This window comes from Colossoma macropomum, unplaced genomic scaffold, assembly GCF_904425465.1.
Source record: "Colossoma macropomum unplaced genomic scaffold, Colossoma_macropomum, whole genome shotgun sequence".
In the NCBI taxonomy this organism is placed as follows: Eukaryota; Metazoa; Chordata; class Actinopteri; order Characiformes; family Serrasalmidae; genus Colossoma; species Colossoma macropomum.
This window is the reverse complement of record NW_023494786.1, coordinates 35,152,524-35,172,429: the sequence shown is the minus strand read 5'-3', so window position 1 is coordinate 35,172,429 and position 19,906 is coordinate 35,152,524. Positions and strand designations below refer to the sequence as shown.

At 42.1% G+C, this 19,906-nt stretch overlaps 1 protein-coding gene across 3 annotated transcripts in view; it reads left to right on the top strand.

The window, feature by feature from the left end:
- Positions 1–3,151: 3,151 nt before the first annotated feature.
- hltf (helicase-like transcription factor) overlaps positions 3,152–19,906 on the top strand; it is a 25,070-nt gene continuing 8,315 nt past the window's right edge. The window contains exons 1-18 of one of the 3 annotated variants that reach the window (XM_036565440.1): positions 3,152–3,312; positions 6,515–6,719; positions 8,517–8,683; positions 10,049–10,182; positions 10,314–10,399; positions 10,936–11,007; positions 11,574–11,765; positions 13,403–13,477; positions 13,642–13,693; positions 14,850–14,907; positions 15,978–16,069; positions 16,168–16,215; positions 16,578–16,682; positions 17,188–17,255; positions 17,855–17,998; positions 18,088–18,226; positions 18,950–19,085; positions 19,169–19,348. In XM_036565440.1, the coding sequence (XP_036421333.1) occupies positions 3,269–3,312; positions 6,515–6,719; positions 8,517–8,683; positions 10,049–10,182; positions 10,314–10,399; positions 10,936–11,007; positions 11,574–11,765; positions 13,403–13,477; positions 13,642–13,693; positions 14,850–14,907; positions 15,978–16,069; positions 16,168–16,215; positions 16,578–16,682; positions 17,188–17,255; positions 17,855–17,998; positions 18,088–18,226; positions 18,950–19,085; positions 19,169–19,348 (1,997 nt within the window). In that variant the 5' untranslated portion in view covers positions 3,152–3,268. Of the gene's footprint in view, positions 3,313–6,000; positions 6,130–6,514; positions 6,720–8,516; positions 8,684–10,048; positions 10,183–10,313; positions 10,400–10,935; positions 11,008–11,573; positions 11,766–13,402; positions 13,478–13,641; positions 13,706–14,849; positions 14,908–15,977; positions 16,070–16,167; positions 16,216–16,577; positions 16,683–17,187; positions 17,256–17,854; positions 17,999–18,087; positions 18,227–18,949; positions 19,086–19,168; positions 19,349–19,906 lie in introns of those variants that run through there. The other 2 variants (XM_036565439.1, XM_036565441.1) reach the window with 2 other exon arrangements.

Below are 19,906 nucleotides of genomic sequence, written 5' to 3'. Positions count from 1 at the left end.
TCTTATCTAGAACCAGGCTGGTCAGCTAGCTAACAGGCTAAAAGATAGCAAACATGCTAAACAACTCCATCATTAATATCACAGGCTTGAATTAAAGCACTTACTGTCTGATTAACTGAAAAACAGCAGTATAAAATCTAAAGAACCTGAATGTCTTACACACTTCAAATGTCCGTGTTTCAGTCAGAAGTCACATCAAACCCAGGCTGAGTCCCAAACGGCTCTGTACTCCCTAAGTAGTGAGCTGTGTAATATTAAGTTTAGAAATTCTAGCTTCTGCTGTCAGATACTGCACTGCCTGTCCAGTATACATGTGTCTGAATCCCAAATGACCATTTTTCAGCTGTATTTTGCTCTGCTGGGCTGCAGGAGTCAGTATTTAAACTCCTACATAGTGCACTATGTAGGGAGCAGGGAGCCGTTTGAGATTCAGCCCAGTGTGAGAAAAGTGGCGTCGTCAGACCGGCAGGAGACTCGTGGTGGTGATCTGGTGACCAAAAAGTACTTATAAACTGAAAGTATTTGCATTAAACAGTGCTGTGATATCGTATGTTCACTGTTATATGAAACTCTAAAGGAACTACGTTTCTTGGCAGAATACTTATGTTGGTTATTAACAATAACTTAAATAATTATCTAAAACATTGTGTATTTTAATATATTTTACGTTGGCCGCTATTTTATAAAAGCGATGAGCCACTCGGGGCAGTTCATTACTGTGATTTTATCACAGGGAACGGGGTTTTACTCCACTCCGCATCGTGCCTAATAACACCCTTCACAGTAACCCACGGCCTCTCATGGTTTATTGCTTTAATGTAGAACATTTTGGTAAATGGTTCTGTGTAGCACCAAAAAGCGTTCTTCTATTGTATACAAGCCTGAGATTGTAACAGTAGCAGAACTGCTTTTGTTGCTATGTAGAACCATATACAACACATTCTCCATCAATCTGAATCAATCTTTACCTGCTAGCGCGTTAATATGGTCGACCCTTTTCCACTCGCAGCATAACCAGCAAAATGATTGGATCTTTTTGCTGAAGGGCGGGGTTTCTCTGTAAACACACATGTTGAGCGTTACTAGCTTTCCCATTCATATTTCAGCAAGCGACCGTCTCCTCCTCCTTTGTAATATCTCTGGACCATCACACCTCCACTTCTGTTTATATAGATGTTATGTTGGGGCTGAAAGCAGCTCTGATGAACCGCAAGCTGCTCCATGACAGCCTGTGTTTCCACAGGAACGCAGTGGTCAATAGAGTAATGCAGAAACGCCTCTGAAACAGTAAATTAAATTAGGTGCTGCTTTAAGGAGCCGTTAGGAAGAATCCTCATAGAGGACACCAACAGACGAGAGTATTCACACAGAAGTTTAAATATCCCTGTAAATAACTTCACCATTTGTTTGTGCACTTGTGTGAGCCTCAGTTATTCCATTGTGTAAATTCATTTTAGCATCTGCTGCCATTTTTATTACAATGATTTCAAGATCAACTCCTACATTAACATGCTTTACTTATATTCCTATTAAAATTATTTTCAAAACCAATTTACAACAGATAAAACATAAAGTAAATAAAGGAAAAATAAATAAGTTCAATCAAATAAATGTAAAATAAAAGTAAATTCAAGTAAGTGTAAAATAAAGAAGAATAAAGAAGTGAACAACAAGCAGATCAGATCCTCTACCTGGAGCCGTAATTCCTCCACAGTCCACCAGGGAGCAGCAGCGCAGTTCAGGAAACATCAGTTAAGGTCCTTTTTAGAGCTAAACTTTTAACTCTAAAAAGGATTTTTAGATGGCGTTTCAGGGCCACTGTTAATAAAAATAAAAATAGTAGACTTCGAGAAATATTACGACTATTCTTGAAATATTGCGACTTTTTTCTCGAAATAGTACGACTTATTTCTCAAAAGAGATCAGGCCTCATAAGTTGTAAGCCAATCATATCCGGCCTCGTAAATTGTAAGCCAATCATATCAGGCTTTGTGAGTTGTGAAAGCCAATCATATCAGGCTTTGTGAGTTGTAAAAACAATCAGATCAGGCCTCGTGAGTTGTAAGTCAATCAGACCTCATAAGTTGTAAGCCAATCAGATCAGACCTCGTATGTTGTAAGCCAGTCAGATCAGACCTCGTATGTTGTAAGCCAGTCAGATCAGACCTCGTATGTTGTAAGCCAGTCAGATCAGACCTCGTAAGTTGTAAACCAATCAGATCAGACCTCGTAAGTTGTAAACCAATCAGATCAGACAAGGGGAGGATGTCTAGTTTTATTCACTCCTCAAGGTAATGTGAGTCATAAACTGCTGAAGCCAGAATTTTGGCTAAAAGCTAAGCTTACTATATAATATGGTCAGTATAGCTGAATCCTGGGGGCTCAGACCCAGACTCTTCTGTAAAGCTGCTTTGTGACAACACCTGCTGTAAAAAGCGCCATATAAATAAACTTGGTATTTCACACCACACCACCGTTTCACAGCCTGACCCGAGACCCATTTTAACAACCCAGATAGTGAGCAAATATCGGTCCGCTGGCTTGATAAGGGTTGCCACTGCTGGTCCCACCTCGGACCACCCAGATTACTGTCCTGCATCCAAGCTCTACCTAGTTTTTAATCCCTCAAACACATTTTAAATGCACAGAGACTTTTATTTTAGAAAATAAACTTAGACAAATATTACAAAGAACAATAATGACTAGACCTGATATTAAATGATTTTATAGAAAGTGTTTCTGACTCTGAGCTGGATTAGCATTATTACTAATCTAATTTACACAGTGTAACTAAAGAAATGAAGGAAGGAAAATCAGTAAACTGGACTGTGAGTGGAAAATGAGTGATGATCAGTGGGATTTTGTCTAAATCTCTGCTTAAACACCGGTGGGCTGCCTGGAAAACGCCGAGCAAAACACCAGTGGACCACCAGCTCTGCCATCGGCGGGCCGACAGTGGTTCACTATCCTCTTACTATCAGCGAGTGGATAAAAACATTAGAGGGAATAAATGTGCCACTGGGTGACTCAGCATGTCCATTACTGGCCCAGCTTATGAAACCATTTCCTCAATCCAGAAGGGGTTACAGCTGCACAGCTCAGCCTTAACCAGCGAAGAAGGAAGCCCTAACCAGGAAGAAGCTTTGGGCGCCTCAGAGGGCGTTGTTTCTTAAACAGAATGAGGCAAACATCACCTCTGTAAGCTGCGTACTGGACAACCTTTCTGAGACTCACAGGGAAGAATTCAGTGAGGGAGACAACAAAGAAGATGATGAAGCTGACGAACTGGACAGTGATGAAAACGTTGGGCAGGTAGGTGAAGGGAGGAGAGGTCAGGAGATCAGGAACGCAGTGTGTGACTGCTTTTCAAAGACGTGCCATGCAAATGACTACAGCATGAAGCAATGCTGCGATCGTTTACTGTGCAGTCGTGTTTTCTACAATAACTAATTACATGCATGGTGTCAAATACAGGGGTCCTGGGGGATCTGGGACCCCCTAATTAACCTCTTGGACCCCCTGAATTTCTCAAGATCAACATTCTGGAGGCCCTGAAAATAAACGTGTGATGTTCTGCTGTCTGTTTGGGAAAAATAGACCCTCAAATCCAGACTGAATGAAGCTCATTGTTTATCTGCTTCCCCCACAATCAGCTTCTGTCTCTGGTGTTCTTAACTGACTAGAGCTGCAGCACTGCTCTGCCTCAGGGTGGCGCTGTAGCAGACTGGTTCACCCAGTTGGTTCTTCATAGCCTAGAAACTGTAACTCTGCCCGGATTCCTCTGAAAAACTTTACAATGAGCTGCAGCAGATCTGTAAATCTGAAAACTCGCCCAGTTTCCCAAGAGTTTGGAGTGAAGAGTGACTGTTCCTCATTTCTCACACTGAAGACAGAAGAGGAGATGAGGAAGATCTCAGTTACTGTGAGGAAGAGCGCAGAACCGCACTAGAACAGAGACTCTACAGAAGAGGAGACGAGGAAGATCTCAGTTACTGTGAGGAAGAGTGCAGAACCGCACTAGAACAGAGACTCTACAGAAGAGGAGACGAGGAAGATCTCAGTTACTGTGAGGAAGAGCGCAGAACCGCACTAGAACAGAGACTTTACTGAAGAATAGCTGATAAAACAAACATTTACTGACATTGAAGCATCAGCGCCACTATGGAGACAACATGGGACCCCCCCCCAAAAAAGCAAGGCGTATTTCACACACTGTATGTACAGTACATACAGTATGTGTAGCCACTGTTCAGCCACACACAGACAGACACTAGTGGAATGTAAATAAGACGATTCAAAACTGCGAAAAAATGTTTACTGCAGTTTTTGCTGTGTTTAGCAGGCGCTTCCTCACCACTGTATGTTGTATGAATGCTGGTCAGTTCCGTGTAGCACAGACGACACAGCTGGGCTGCCATTTGAGCCTTTAGCTGGTTTTGGAGTCACTCCACCTTCCGTGTTGATGGGCGTTTGCAGGTGTCACTCCTCGGGCCAGAGGTGACATGGACTACTGTGGCACAGGTGAGACTAGTTCTTGTTGGGGGGGTGTATAGGCCAGGCACTAGCAGTGGTCGACCCTGTGGGAGCTGGCTGAATCCACTGTGAGAACTGTGGGCGCTGTTGTTGACCAGGACGCGCAGCAGTGACGACACCGCTGGGCTTGCATGGACTGGAATGTCCTTTGCGTCCTGTCGTGCCATCAACTGTCTCTTAAAGGCCTTTTTGAAGTTCCTGCTCAGCTTTAAACATTTCCTCTAGCAGTCTTTTCTATAGCCCACTATCAGCTAAACTGGTTTTGGCCTTGCGCCTCCTTGCTTGAGCCCCAGGACTGGCCAGCCTCTCACTGCTGCCTCCACGCTGCCCATCACAGCCCTGCTCATTGTCTGCGGAGTGTCAGGTCAGGCCAGGTTAGTTTTTTGTATCCATAGGTAGATTTGGTAATAGGCAGCATCCATGCCAACACACATTTTACAAACAACACCAAGCTACTGACAGACATAAATAAAGGTACTGAAGGTTCTAGTCCTCTTTGCAATATAACTACAGCTTCATCTGGATAACAGCTGTCGGAGCAAAGCTATTTATGTTCTGCTTGGTTCTACACTTTGGGACTTTCCCCCTACGCCCTGAGGGAAGAAGCTGAAGTTCAGTATTCAGAGGGAGGGAGTCATCTGTCTAGTGTACAAGGCCTCTGTCAGCCTACTAGACCACTCGACTATTTGATGTAGAAAATTCCCGTTCCTTGAAGACGGATTTCCAAACCGTGCCACCAAAGAAAAGGTTAAAATAGATTCAATAAAACATGACAGGATGAGGTCATCATGGTTTTGTCAGAGTGAAAACAGGACAGTTTCCTCACACAGTACAAACGCTGGAGCCCCTTTTGCACACGGCTTCACGGTTTGCTTCAAAGTTCAGTTTTGAGTTAATAACTGTCTTAAGTTCTTTATAAAACTGTACACATTAAGTAAATAACTTAATGTACTGCACACATTCCACCGCCTGGCCCTTAATAGATGTCATGTCATGTGTGTAGGCATGCCTTCTGAAATCACTTACCACATCTTTAGTCTTAGATACGTTTAATTGATACGTTAATTGATACGTTAATTGTTTCTCTTGCACATAACGAGGGATTACATCTGAATATCTGATCTACAACATCTATCAGCCACGGAACTTATGCAGCAGCACTGCTCACGAACGTATAAGGTGACTATGACAAATTCAAACCTTAAGTACAAGCTAATATGTCTCAGTTGTGTTCATAACCATTCCATGCTTTTAGAGGTGGACGTCTGGTTCCTATCACCGCCATTGTGAACAGTTCTGACTCGGTGAGTTTCTCTACAACGGAGCGTTTCACACCAAACCACTCTGAACGACTCTGTTTACACCTTAACCACTTAATTATGTGGAACTTTTGGAAAATAAGTGGAGTTGCCCTTTATCAGCAGAAGTTTGGGGTACTCCCTCAAGTCCTCTCCTGCGGTTGAGTGCAGCTCCGAGCAGCGGAGGGCGCTGCGGAGCCTCATACAGACGGTAACCGCGCAGGGAGGAAGCGGCTACGCTACGCTAAGCTAAGTAGCTGCGGAGGGAAAACACGAAACATTTAAATGAAAATAAAAAGTGAGTCTGATTTTCTGCTTCGAGATGATGGAAGAGGATGAATTTAGCTTCTTATTGCAGCTCTGAGAGCGAAATTGGCTTTTTATTGCTGCCACTTTTTCGAATTTTCCGTTCCACCTTAAATGGTGCAGCATTACATTAGAGCGCCTGGCGCTCTAATGTAATGCTGCACCATTTAAGGTGGAACGGAAAATTCGAAAAAGTAGCTGGCGAATTAGAAGGCTTAGTTAAAGTTCTTGTTTTGTATATTTGTTAATTATGTTCTGAAACTTATATTAGTGCTGAATTTGGACCAAAACATGCCTAATTTCGTGATTTCCATCCACTACGAAGCTAAATCTGTACTGTAACTATGCACATATAGTAAAAGTGTGTATGTTTCCAGCTCCATCATGCAGTCTCCAGCAGTGAAGAAGAGGTTTGGTGGGGCTTCCCTGTTTGATTTCCTGGATGTGGATCAGTCAGAGTCCTTCTCTCAGAGCAGCAGCTCTGCTGGAGGAAGTTCAGACCAGGATCAGGATCAGGAGGAGAACCTTCTGATCGGGTCCATTCAGGGGACTATAGTGGGTCTGCGCTACTACACTGGAGTGGTAGGACTCACTGCTGTCTATAATTATGAACCAAAATATAATAATAATGATCATAATAGCTTGAAACACCACCCACAAAATACATACAACATAGGCATCCATGATAAAACAGTTACAGACATTAATACAGGTGCAAAGTAGACCCAAAATTGAGCTGATTTGGCAAATTTTGCCAGTTTCTTCAAAACGCTGCAGCAAAAGAACTTCATCTTTGGTGTGTTCATTGTATAACAGTTTTTACGCTACAGTGTGCAGGATTTTTGGTATTCTTATTGGTAATGGTCATTTTATGATGGGTTGAACTTGACTCATGAGTCAATCAGACCAAATGCACAACCCCAAACGATCCGATTTTGGTGAATTTGACTGCCAGTTGCTCAAAACGACGCAGTAATTGGACCTTATCTTTGGTATGTTGGTAGAATGAGAGACCTTAATCCAGGGATTAATTACTGGGAACGCGTCATCGGTCAGTCCGATTGTGCAAAACACGGAGTAATGAGTTGATTTTGTGATTTTGGCTGCCAGTTACGTTAAAACGCCTTCGCAAATCTTTGATATGTTCACAGTATGGACGTTTTTGAAGAACAATGTTCTGTTTTTTTGGTTTACTTATTGGTAACAGTCATTTTATGAAGTGTTCAGTTTGACTCCTGAGTCAGACGGAGTGTAAAACACTAACTAAATGAGCTGATTTGTTAACTTTGGCGTCCAGTTATAATAAAATCCTGCTGTGAAAGGACTTAATCTTTGAAATGCTCACAGTTTGACAGTTTTTAAAGCACAATGTGCTCTTTAGTTGGTGCACTTATTAGTAATGGACAGTTTATAATGCATTGAATTTGGCTCATGAGTCAATTAGACGGGGTGCAAATTGAGCCAATGTGGTAACTTTGGCTGGAAATATCTTCTACTTGCTGCAGTGAAATGACTTCATCTTTGGTTTGTGCTTAGTGTGACAGATATTAAATTGATATCTGTTGGTTTTTTTGGACTATGTTTTATAATGTGATGAATTATCAAATATGTTGAACATGTGGAATTATTGTTTTAGCGCCCCCTACTGATATATGTCCAATGAACTTTGCACAGCTTTTTCTGATCAGGCTTTGAGCAGATATACTAACTGTGGTCTCAGTCAGACATTCTGATGGCTGCACTACTGTCGTGAAAATTTATATAAATTGTTGTGTTTGATTGGCTGTCCAGTTTAGTCAATCATATCTAGGGGCAAAGTTGTTCAAGCCAAAGACTTTGAAGCTAAAGATTGTTTTGTCATAATTTGCATTTCTTCAGTTTAAACTGAGTGAGAGAGATGTTCATTTTATAAAAATGTATATATGATTCCATGTTTAGACCATGATTGGCGTGCTTCCTTATAGTATGATTCTGTGTGTCGGTACCAATTTCGGTCTCAATCAGACAATGTTTGTGTGAGTTGCAGAGTTGCAGACTCCAACGTTTTGTTTTGGGAGAAAATTGTGGGACTAGTTTGAAATGTGTCTTTTTGAAAAATGCACATTTGTAAAAAAATTAGTAAATGACAAAGTTGTTATAATAATGCATCATACAATGTCAAATTCATGTTTTTAAGCTGAACAGTATGAGATATTTATTAATTTCAGTGTTTTTAAAAGTGCTTAGCAACCCCCAGTGTAAATATAATTCACCCCATTAATTCCCTTCGTAGAAGATCATGCATGTGAACTACAGCACTGATTATTTTAAATGAACGATAAATGCAGTATTTTGAACAACTTACACAGTAAAGCTGCTTCTGCTGCGTTTGCCCTCCAGGTAAACAGGGGCGAGATGGTGTCTCTGGTGAGGGAGCCACAGAACCCGTACGACCGGAACGCGGTGAAGGTGACGAACGTGTACGGCATTCAGGTGGGACACATTAAGAGGGAGCTGGCCGCTGCGATGGCCCACATAATGGACAGGAAACTGGCGAAGGTGGAAGGGTAGGAGACCCCACGGCTCAGCGGTGCTGTGATTACAGTTATTGATTCACTTATGAGGAAAACAGGCCTTTACACACTTTTATTCAGACATCAGTACATTTAAACTCTGACGTCTATAACCGATGATATGTCACACCAAACATGGTTCAGACGGTGAAAATGGCACATTTCGTTTGGCACAGTTCTTGAAAGACTTGCCGAGTCAGAACTGTTCACAGTGGTGGTGATAGGAACCAGACGTCCCCCTCTAAAAGCTCCCTCACAGAAAGTTCCTACATGAAATGGTTCTGAATTCACTGCCTGATGACTGAGACACTGTTTTATGTTAGTTTAGAGAACTTAAACTCCATTCATGGTGGAGGGATACATGCAGGGCGCTGTGAGGCAAAATAGTCCCCAAAGAAAACTTATTATTTCAGATTTTCCACTATTTTCCATCATCAGCATTCCATATAAACTCAGAAGACTCGTGTAGGTTCACTGGTGGTTCTGGATAGTAAATAAAATGTCTATATTTGTGTTGTAGTCATGGCGATCCCTGGTTCCTATCACCACCACTGTAAAGACGTCTGAACCATTTCACACCAAACCACTCTGAATCACTCTGATTACATCTCACACACTCAGTTATGGAGGAATTTTAAAAAAATGGTGGAATTCCCCTTTAAGGTAAATAAAAGGGCCCAACTGACAGATATTAGCAGCTCGCAGACTCGCAGTATCATCTATACTGGTTGATCTCGATTGATCGCCTGGAATCAGGACCTTTTTTGGTCACGGCACCTCCGATATTCAAACGCATGATCTTGAGATCAAAGGGGACGAAACCTTGGACAGTTGCTGAGCAGATAAACTGACACACCCAACAGAGCCACACCTCACCTTCAGCAGGAGAGTGACATTACAACACACACAGAATATTTTTTTATGAAGAGAACTGATAAGACAAATAGGAGGAGATAAACAGAAACCAAAAGCGCAAAGAATTCTGGGTAGCTCCACCCCCAGCGCTGCGTTATTTATGTTGTTTAAGGCTGTGAGTTTCTGCTGTTTATGAGTTCAGAAGTGTAAACACTGGGAACTGAGTATCATATCAGTCAGTAAATCTCTGTTTAACTGCAGCTGCTGGAGTTTAACACTGAAATCTAATAGAAATATAATGTAATATCAGCTCATACAGTTATATTTTGGCGTTGTATCACCCACAGAACTGTTCGTATCAGTCAGGCCCTTATAAATGAATAAGCACAGTAAATGCTGTTGGTTAACTGGTTAGATGTTAATGGGCTAATGCTTTGACTGATGTCTGTTTGTCCAGTAAAGTCTGTGTTTACTCAGTGTTTGTCTGCTGTTGTTTCTGTGCAGAGTCGTGCCTTTTGGACAGAATAATACGTTCTCGATGCCCGTGGACCTGACGTTCTGGGGTAAAGAGGAGAACCGAGAAGCTGTTCACTCACAGATGAAACGTCATGGCTACAAACTCGGCAGCTCAGCTAAAGGTGAGCTGTTCCTCTCTGAGCAGATTCAGACAGACTAAACTCTGATTCATACAGCACAAACTCTCACTGTCCGAATACTTATGGCCTGCTCTGCGTTGGTGATATAAACACTGAGATATGTGTTTTTATAGGAAACTCATCTATAGCATCCTGGGAGCGGCGTGGATTCGCTGGATCGTCTTCTGAGATTTCTCTGATCGCTCTTACAGAGAAGCAGGTAACTCAGTCACACCAGCAACGTATTTAACTAGAATTCAGTCGTTTTAAAACCTCACAACTCCAGTTTTTTATTGTTTACGCCTTTTGCACATGGTGTAAATATTGCATGATGAACGGATCAATAGAAACGGTCCATTACTAGAAATAAAACCTCATTACATTAACATATCGGCGCTTTCAGGCAAAAAACATGTATCTCCAAAATGGTAACTTTACAGGACACAGAAAAACATCCTTAACTTTTAATGGAAGTTGTTCTAATTTTGAGCCATTTCTGTTCTTCATGGAATTTTTGACACAACATAAAAGGCATATTAAATAATTTTTTTTTAATTTATTTTAAATTATGTCAAAAAATGACAAACAGAGATAGGAGGTTTAGTTGTCGAGAGCAACAAAACAAAATATTTAAGAATATCTTGTTTCAGTAAAGTTCTGCTTTCAGAAGCATTAATGACTGACAGTGTTAGTAACACTCCACAGCTTTAATCCTCCGTCTGAAAGTGTTTCTCCACTTTTCTCCTTTTCTAACAGCTCAAAAACGCTTTTGATAAACTGTTTGAAGACATGTTGGTGGACAGAACTCGAGAGATGGAGGCTGCAGAGGTCAGTGGAGACTGAATGGGCGGGGCTAAACTGCTGTAGCTGAATGGGCGGGGTTAATCGGCTGTAGGCTGAATGGGTGGGGCTAAACTGCTGTAGCTGAATGGTGGGGCTAAACTGCTGTAGCTGAATGGGCGGGGCTAAACTGCTGTAACTGAATGGGCGGGGCTAAACTGCTGTAGTCTGAATGGGTGGGGCTAAACTGCTGTAGCTGAATGGGTGAGGTTAATCTGCTGTAGGCTGAATGGGCGGGGCTAAACTGCTGTAGTCTGAATGGGCGGGGCTAAACTGCTGTAGCTGAATGGTGGGGCTAAAGTGCTGTAGCTGAATGGGTGGGGCTAAACTGCTGTAGCTTAATGGGTGGGGCTAAACTGCTGTAGCTGAATGGGTGAGGTTAATCTGCTGTAGGCTGAATGGGCGGGGCTAAACTGCTGTAGTCTGAATGGGCGGGGCTAAACTGCTGTAGCTGAATGGTGGGGCTAAAGTGCTGTAGCTGAATGGGTGGGGCTAAACTGCTGTAGCTGAATGGGTGGGGCTAAACTGCTGCAGTCCGTGTTGTGTTTACCCAGGCGGTGCGGACTCCTCTACTCCGCCACCAGAAGCAGGCGCTGTGCTGGATGACCTCCAGAGAAAACAACACTGACCTCCCTCCGTTCTGGGAGCAGAAGAGTGGGCTGTACTTCAACGTTCTGACCAACTTTGCTGTGAAAGAGAGACCGGCGAGCGTCCTGGGGGGAGTTCTGGCTGACGATATGGGCCTGGTGGGCAACACTGAGCTATTTCATGCTTAAAGCGATAGTTTAGCCAAGAATCAGATTCCGTGTTTCAAAAACATGTTCAGCGTCTTTAGTTTTAGCGCTGCAGCTACGAGGCTAATGTAGCTAAAAATTAATAGAGGCTTATACCCCACCAATTAGCATGGTGCTAACTGTGTACCTAAATTATTACACTTTAATAACATAAACAAGTATTCCACCATGAAATATAGTTCCTTTAGAGTATGGTCTCGTTGCCAAGCAGCCCTAGCCCGCTGAATGAGGAGAGCGTTCGGTCGCTCATCGCTGTTCACTGTGGTCATTTCATGAACCTTTTAACTTTTTGTCATATAACAATGAACATATGACAACACAGCGCTGTTTAATGCAGAAACCTTCACTTTATAAGTACTTTCTAGTCACAAATCACCACCGCGAGTCTTATTCAGCACCAGTCCAGCGGCCCCTCTTCTCACACTGGGGCTGAATCTCAAACGGCGCCCTGCTCCCTACATAGTGCACCACGTAGGGGTTTAAATACTGGATCCTGCAGCCCAACAGTGTTTAATACAGCTGAGAAACAGTCGTTTGGGATTCAGACTCATCCACACTCGATAAATGCTGCACTGTTTGACTGTAGAGGCTAGAATCTCTGAACTTCCATAGCTAGAACACTGTTTAGGAAGTACAGAGCCGTTTGGGATTCAGTCTGGGTTTAATGTGACTTCTGACTGAAACAATTGAAGTGTGTAAAACATTCAAGTGACATTTTTAGACTTTTATACTGCAGTTTTACAGTTAATCACACAGTACGGACTTTAATTCAAGCCTGTGGTATTAATGATGGAGCTGTTTAGCATGTTTGCTATCTTTTAGCCTATTAGCTAGCCGACCAGCCTAGTTCGAGATAAGAACACAAGTCACCAGCCCCTCAGTTTAAACAGAACCGGGTTCTTACTTCATCAGTACACTCTGTGATCCATCCGAGCAGCGTTAGAGTCAAAGATTATTCATTAACAGCAGAAGCGTTTTGTAGTGTAGTAATACTGAGTTCAGTTGTTGTGAGGCGTCATAGGTGTGTGTATATTGTGTATTTACAGTGGTTTTGAACGCAGCTCAGCCAATCAGATTTTAGGACCAGAACTATCCGTTTTATAAAGTGCATTAGCATAACTAAAAACAGCGGCAACGTCATTTAACCCCAAATTTATCTGTACTTTTGTCCGGTCAAATCTTTTCAGTGTGTTTAGTACACTCGCAGAAATAAAGGCACTGGGTCAGTTTCCCTCCTGTCACTGGGGTGGGACCCTCAGGGGTCCATCTCAGTACCTTTAGTCAGGGAACATAACTGAACCATAATCCACTGAAATGATATGTTCTAAGCTGTACTGACTCCACACACCCCGTCTCGCCTCCAGGCTTTTATTTTACTGTTCTGTTTAAAACATTCGGTTATGAAAAGGTACAAATACGAACTTTTCACCTGGAAACACTTATTTAAGGTTCACAATCAGACCTTAAAACCACTGTTGGAGCTTTGAGGAACATTTACACTGTTTGTACCTGAGCAGAACCTTGATTTCTAACGTTGTATTGAAAGTAAACTGTGCTGTGATATAGTTTGTGTTTTCTTCTTATTCCAGGGTAAAACTCTGACCACCATCGCACTGATACTCTCCAACTTCCACGATGGAAAACCTCTACGTCTGCAGAACTGTGTAAGGAGGCTGCAGAATGAGAAATATCTAGTACTGTTCTGTGTTCATTAATGAGTGACAGTATCTGCTGGTAGTTAAAGAGCAGCTCAGCTCAGTTCTACAGTGGAGACTGAAGCTGTAGGTGTTGACCATGTTGGTCATTACTGTGTTGAATGTTGTTTTAGGGAGGAGAACGTTCTGACGCCCGGCCATCCACGTCCAAAGCAAACCCTAAAGGTTCTCCAAAAGGTTCCACCTGTTTCCTCTCTTAGACACTGTAATAGTTACGGCTGTTATTACCATGTTAGCTAATGTGGTAGCGTTAAGGCGAGACTGTGCAGGTGAGTGGGGCCATTTTTAAACGTGTTTTTCTTATTGGATACATTTATATATGCAAACAAGACCTCATCTACTTAAATACGCATGAATTTGTATGTTTTATTAGAAATTTCAGCCACTGGGAGATAGAATTAAAGCGTTTTGTGTCATTGTGAGCTACACAGAGAGTTTTATAGTTAATTAAGATTAATAAACAATTAATCTAGCACAGACCCATCATATTCCTCAGGATATTGTTGGGAATGAGAGTGTTAAGTTTAATAAATGCAGGTTTTTTTTATAAGCTGAGGTTCTGAAAGTGGAGAAAAGCAGATTTTGAGAAAAAGTTTTAAGAGTGAGTCTCAGAGCTGCACTGAGATCTCAGAAAACATGCAGCATTTGTGTGAATTCTGTCATTATTGCAAAGGAAATAGTTATATTTCTATATTCTCGTTAGATTCTACAGGAAACTAGCTTTTCTGTGATGCAGTCGTGTGCAGAAGTTTGTGCCCCCGGTCAAATTCCTTGTCGTTGTTGATTTTCTGTGTAAAGTTACTCATCCTCTACAGAAACACACTGCTGCACACTGTAATACACAGTCACTGTTTATTAACTGAGTTCAACACACTGAGGGGGAGATCAGTATAAAATGTGGTCTGTGTAAAAGTTTTGGCACATTTCATATTTTATGTTTTTTTTTCTCACTATGTTAAGTTTGGTGTAAGAAACTGAGCTAAAATTAGCGAAAATGGCGTCATATTCCAGTGAGTCTCTGTGGAGGATGTGTCACTTATTTACACTCGGAAAATCAACAACAATATGGAATTTGATCAGGGGCGCACAAACTTTTGCACATGACTGTATGTGCACCTCACGGCGTTTCACCCCTGTTTAATGCTCGGCCAGTCAGACAGTAACACACACCGTATCAGACTTTGTGAGACGTGTGTGTTTGATATCAGGTGTGCTGGTCTTCACTGGTTTTCATCCATGAATATTATTCATATTTGTTTGTTTGTTTGTTTGTTTAATCTTGTTTGTTGACTCAGTGAATCTGTGTGTTCTGTGTTTACAGGCAGGTCTGGACACAGTGCAGATCCAGGCAGACCAGCTCAGACGTCCAGTTTAAAAAGGTCAGTTACACAGAGACACGTTACTGTATTCAGTTCCATGCTGGACTGAGTTCTAGAGTAAGTCTAAAGTTATTGTTCTCCTCTGTGTTCCTCTGAGTCTGAGAATTACTGTATTCACACTGAGTTCTAGACTCAGTGTTCTCCTCTGTGTTCCTCTAATTACTGTATTCACTCTGAGTTCTAGAGTCAGTGTTCTCCTCTGAGTCTGAGAATTACTATATTCACACTGAGTTCTAGAGTCAGTGTTCTCCTCTGAGTCTGAGAATTACTATATTCACACTCTGAGTTCTAGAGTCAGTGTTCTCCTCTGAGTCTGAGAATTACTATATTCACACTCTTGAGTTCTAGAGTCAGTGTTCTCCTCTGAGTCTGAGAATTACTATATTCACACTCTGAGTTCTAGAGTCAGTGTTCTCCTCTGTGTTCCTCTAATTACTGTATTCACTCTGAGTTCTAGAGTCAGTGTTCTCCTCTGAGTCTGAGAATTACTATATTCACACTCTGAGTTCTAGAGTCAGTGTTCTCCTCTGAGTCTGAGAATTACTATATTCACACTCTGAGTTCTAGAGTCAGTGTTCTCCTCTGAGTCTGAGAATTACTATATTCACACTCTTGAGTTCTAGAGTCCGTGTTCTCCTCTGAGTCTGAGAATTACTATATTCACACTCTGAGTTCTAGAGTCAGTGTTCTCCTCTGAGTCTGAGAATTACTATATTCACACTCTTGAGTTCTAGAGTCAGTGTTCTCCTCTGAGTCTGAGAATTACTATATTCACACTCTGAGTTCTAGAGTCAGTGTTCTCCTCTGTGTTCCTCTAATTACTGTATTCACTCTGAGTTCTAGAGTCCGTGTTCTCCTCTGTGTTCCTCTAATTACTGTATTCACTCTTGAGTTCTAGACTCAGTGTTGTCCTCTGTGTTCCTCTAATTACTGTGTTCACTCTGAGTTCTAGACTCAGTGTTCTCCTCCATGTTCCTGTGAGTCTGATATCAGTCTGAGGTTGGTTTAAATGCTGTACATGATGATTAATACAGTGTGAATCTGATGGCTGCAGCTGTTTTGTGTTTCAGACCTCGTGCGAAGTCCAGCTGTGCTGATGATGGTGATGGTGATGAAGATGACGTTGTGTTCGTCTCTCAGTCGGCTCCTCTCAGTAGAGCAGGTTCACTTAGTTATTACATTTATATTACAGTCGTTCACTCTGTTTGTTCTGGACGCTCTGTGTTCCTCACGTTTCACTGCTTCTGTCGTGTTTTTCAGAGAGCGGCGCTGTGGAGACGAAGAGAACCTCAGTCAGCAAACACAAACGTCAGAACCTCATCTAGAACTCTGTTTCTCAATTAGTGCTGATTTATGAGTGCAGTAGATCTCCAACATCACAGCTCTTCACTTTATTATTATTATTATTATTATTATTATTCTTTAGAAAAATAGTTCAATTCAGATAAAGTTTTATATTTATACTATAGTTCAAAGTTTTGGAGTCATTTGTCGTATTAATAATTGTTATTCAGTAATAACTCATACAGTGGAGCCTAAAATGTTATAAACTGTTATTATTTATATTATTATGTTAACATTTAATTTATAGTTAAATCACTAAGAACAGCTGTTTTAATCAGAGATTTCCTGAGTGTTCTGAATATGAGATTGTATCCTCTGTCCTGTAGGGGGCGCTGTGGTTCTGTATGATGTGGGTTTTGGTTCTGCGTTGGAGTCCGGCTGTTCTTCTTCCTCTAAGAGCAGCAGAAAGAAGATCTCAGCTAAGAGCAGCGGTAAAGCACACCTTCATTGAAGAGCCCAGAGCCCACAATTCTCTCCTGCTCTATTACTGACCTCCACTTATAACCTCTGTGTGTGTTTATGAACCAAAATCAGTCATAATTCATATTTGTTCATTTTTTTATATATATATATATATATATGTATATATAAAATGGAACAAATAAATCTATATGTGCTTCATTCAAAACACATGCGCACACACACGTATCTATGGGGGCAGAGACTACAGTTGCTACTGCTAAACTAACTTAACAAGAACAAATGTGTTATTCTATATGTCTACAACATATATAAATAAATATAAATATATATATATATAAATAAATCATAACATAAATACAAACTTCACCCTACAACAAGCACACGTTCAAAGTATATTTAAAGCTCTTTTCTTTTGTGATGATATTTTTAGTAGTTGTAGTTGAGTGATCCTGCCTGCAGGAGGAGCTGCTGTGCTTCTGGATCGTACTGTAATGTTCTGCGTGTTCACTGCAGGTGCTGATACACATTTAGTCAGACCGACGCTGATCGTGTGTCCTCTGTCTGTGCTCAGCACCTGGATGGTAAGTACGAACACAGACATTACAGCCCCCTTGCTGTGCATTTCCGTGTAGTGTTTGCTGAGGTCCTCTAACAGCTCTTGTACTCAGTACAGGTACTCGAGTGTGCGTACCTGTGACTTATTCAGGTTAAAGCTGCAGTTATGTACTGTCTGAACTGAGCATTAGTTTTCTGTGATACAGACTCTTTAACTCAGGTTAGCTGTGTGTGATCTGGCCCGTACCACAGAACACTGGCCCGGTTACAGAGCCCGTACCACAGGAAACTAACCTGAGTTACAGAGCCTGTATCAGAGAAGACTAACCTAAGTTAACCTGGTTAGTTTTCTGTGATACGGGCTCTTTAACCGGGTCAGCGTTCTGTGGTACGGGCTCTGTAACCGGGCCAGTGTTCTGTGATACGGGCTCTGTAACCGGGTCAGTGTTCTGTGATATGGGCTCTGTAACTGGGTCAGTGTTCTGTGGTACGGGCTCTGTAACCGGGCCAGTGTTCTGTGATACGGGCTCTGTAACCGGGTCAGTGTTCTGTGATATGGGCTCTGTAACCGGGTCAGTGTTCTGTGGTACGGGCTCTGTAACCGGGTCAGTGTTCTGTGCTGCAGGGTCAGTTGGAGCTGCATGTGCGTGAGGACGTAAAGCTGAACGTTTATTTGTATTATGGTCCTGATCGGCGCCGGGAGGTCAGCTTCCTGTCTAAACAGGATGTGGTTCTCACCACCTACAGCGTCCTGTCCTCAGAGTCTGTGGTGAGTCCTCCGCTCGTCATTAATCATTTACAGTACTAATTAATATTGGGGAGAAATGTTCTAGTCTCTCTGACCACTCTGTGCTGTAGAACAGAGAGCGCAGCGCTCTACACGGGGTGAGGTGGCTGCGCGTGGTGCTGGACGAAGGTCATGTGATCCGGAACCCGAACGCTCAGCAGAGTAAAGCAGTTCTGGAGCTGAACGCTGAGCGGAGGTGGATCCTGAGTGGTGAGATACAAACTCCATTAGAACAGATTTCACTGATAAACTCTGAGTCTCTGTATACTGTAAACAACTGTAAGCCTTATACCATTTTCTGTGCTATGGGCTCTTTAACTCGGGTTAGTTTTCTGTGATATGGGCTCTTTAACTCGGGTTAGTTTTCTGTGGGATGGGCTCTTTAACTCGGGTTAGTTTTCTGTGGGATGGGCTCTTTAACCCAGGTTAGTTTTCTGTGATATGGCCTCTTTAACTCAGGTTAGTTTTCTGTGATATGGGCTCTTTAACCCAGGTTAGTTTTCTGTGATATGGGCTCTTTAACTCAGGTTAGTTTCCTGTGATATGGGCTCTTTAACCCAGGTTAGTTTTCTGTGATATGGGCTCTTTAACCCAGGTTAGATTTCTGTGATATGGGCTCTTTAACCCAGGTTAGTTTTCTGTGATATGGGCTCTTTAACCCAGGTTAGTTTTCTGTGGTATGGGCTCTTTAACCCAGGTTAGTTTTCTGTGCTATGGGCTCTTTAATCAGGTTAGTGTAGACCTCTAACATACTGTTATGTTACCTATCAGAAGCTGTGGTGTAAACCGTGGAGTCAGATCACGTCAAACGTGCTGAACCAGAAAGTTTATTTATTTATAAACTCTGTACCTTTAAAAATATATAAAGACATTATTTTTAATCCGTTGAGAAAAGAGCTGGTTCTGGACGTGGGTTCTCTCTGTGCTCCTCAGGAACCCCCATCCAGAACTCTCTGAAAGACCTGTGGATGCTGATCTGCTTCCTGAAGCTGAAGCCGTTTGATGTCCCGGAGTGGTGGACGCGGGTCATCCAGAGGCCGGTGATGATGGGGGACAGAGATGGACTGAAGTAGGACACTGATACACAGACGTTCTAATAACTGTTTTTAATAATGATTTTATTAATTACGATGTTTGTTCTTGGACCGTGAGGAACCTGCAGGCTCTGGTGAAGACCATCACTCTGCGCCGCACTAAGGCCAGCAGAGTGGACGGACGCGCTCTCTTAGAGCTGCCGGAGAAGAAGGTGTTTGTCCAGCAGGTGGTGCTGTCTGTGGAGGAGAGGGAGGTGTACGAGCGGGAGAAGGCCGAGGGGAGGAAGATCATCAGCAGGTTCACACAGATCATCTCTCAGACTGATAAACATCAATAACAGATATTTACTATCCAGAACCACCAGTGAACCTACACGAGTCTTCTGAGTTTATATGAATGTTGATGGAAAATAGTGGAAAATCTGAAATAATAAGTTTTCTTTGGGGACTATTTTGCCTCACAGCGCCCTGCATGTATCCCTCCACCATGAATGGAGTTTAAGTTCTCTAAACTATCATAAAACAGTGTCTCAGTCATCAGGCAGTGAATTCATAACCATTTCATGTAGGAACTTTCTGTGAGGGAGCTTTTAGAGGTGGACGTCTGGTTCCTATCACCACCACTGTGAACAGCTCTGACTCGGTAAGTTTATCTAGAACAGAGCGTTTCACACCAAACCGCTCTGAACGACTCTGTGTACAACTAAACCAGTTAATTATGCAGTGAATTTGGGGAAAATGGCTGGAATTTCCCCTTGTGTTACAACTAATTAGTGTCATATATATCATATAAATGATATATATGTGTGTTATTATACCATATATATGTGTATACTTTTAATATAAGTCAGAGGAG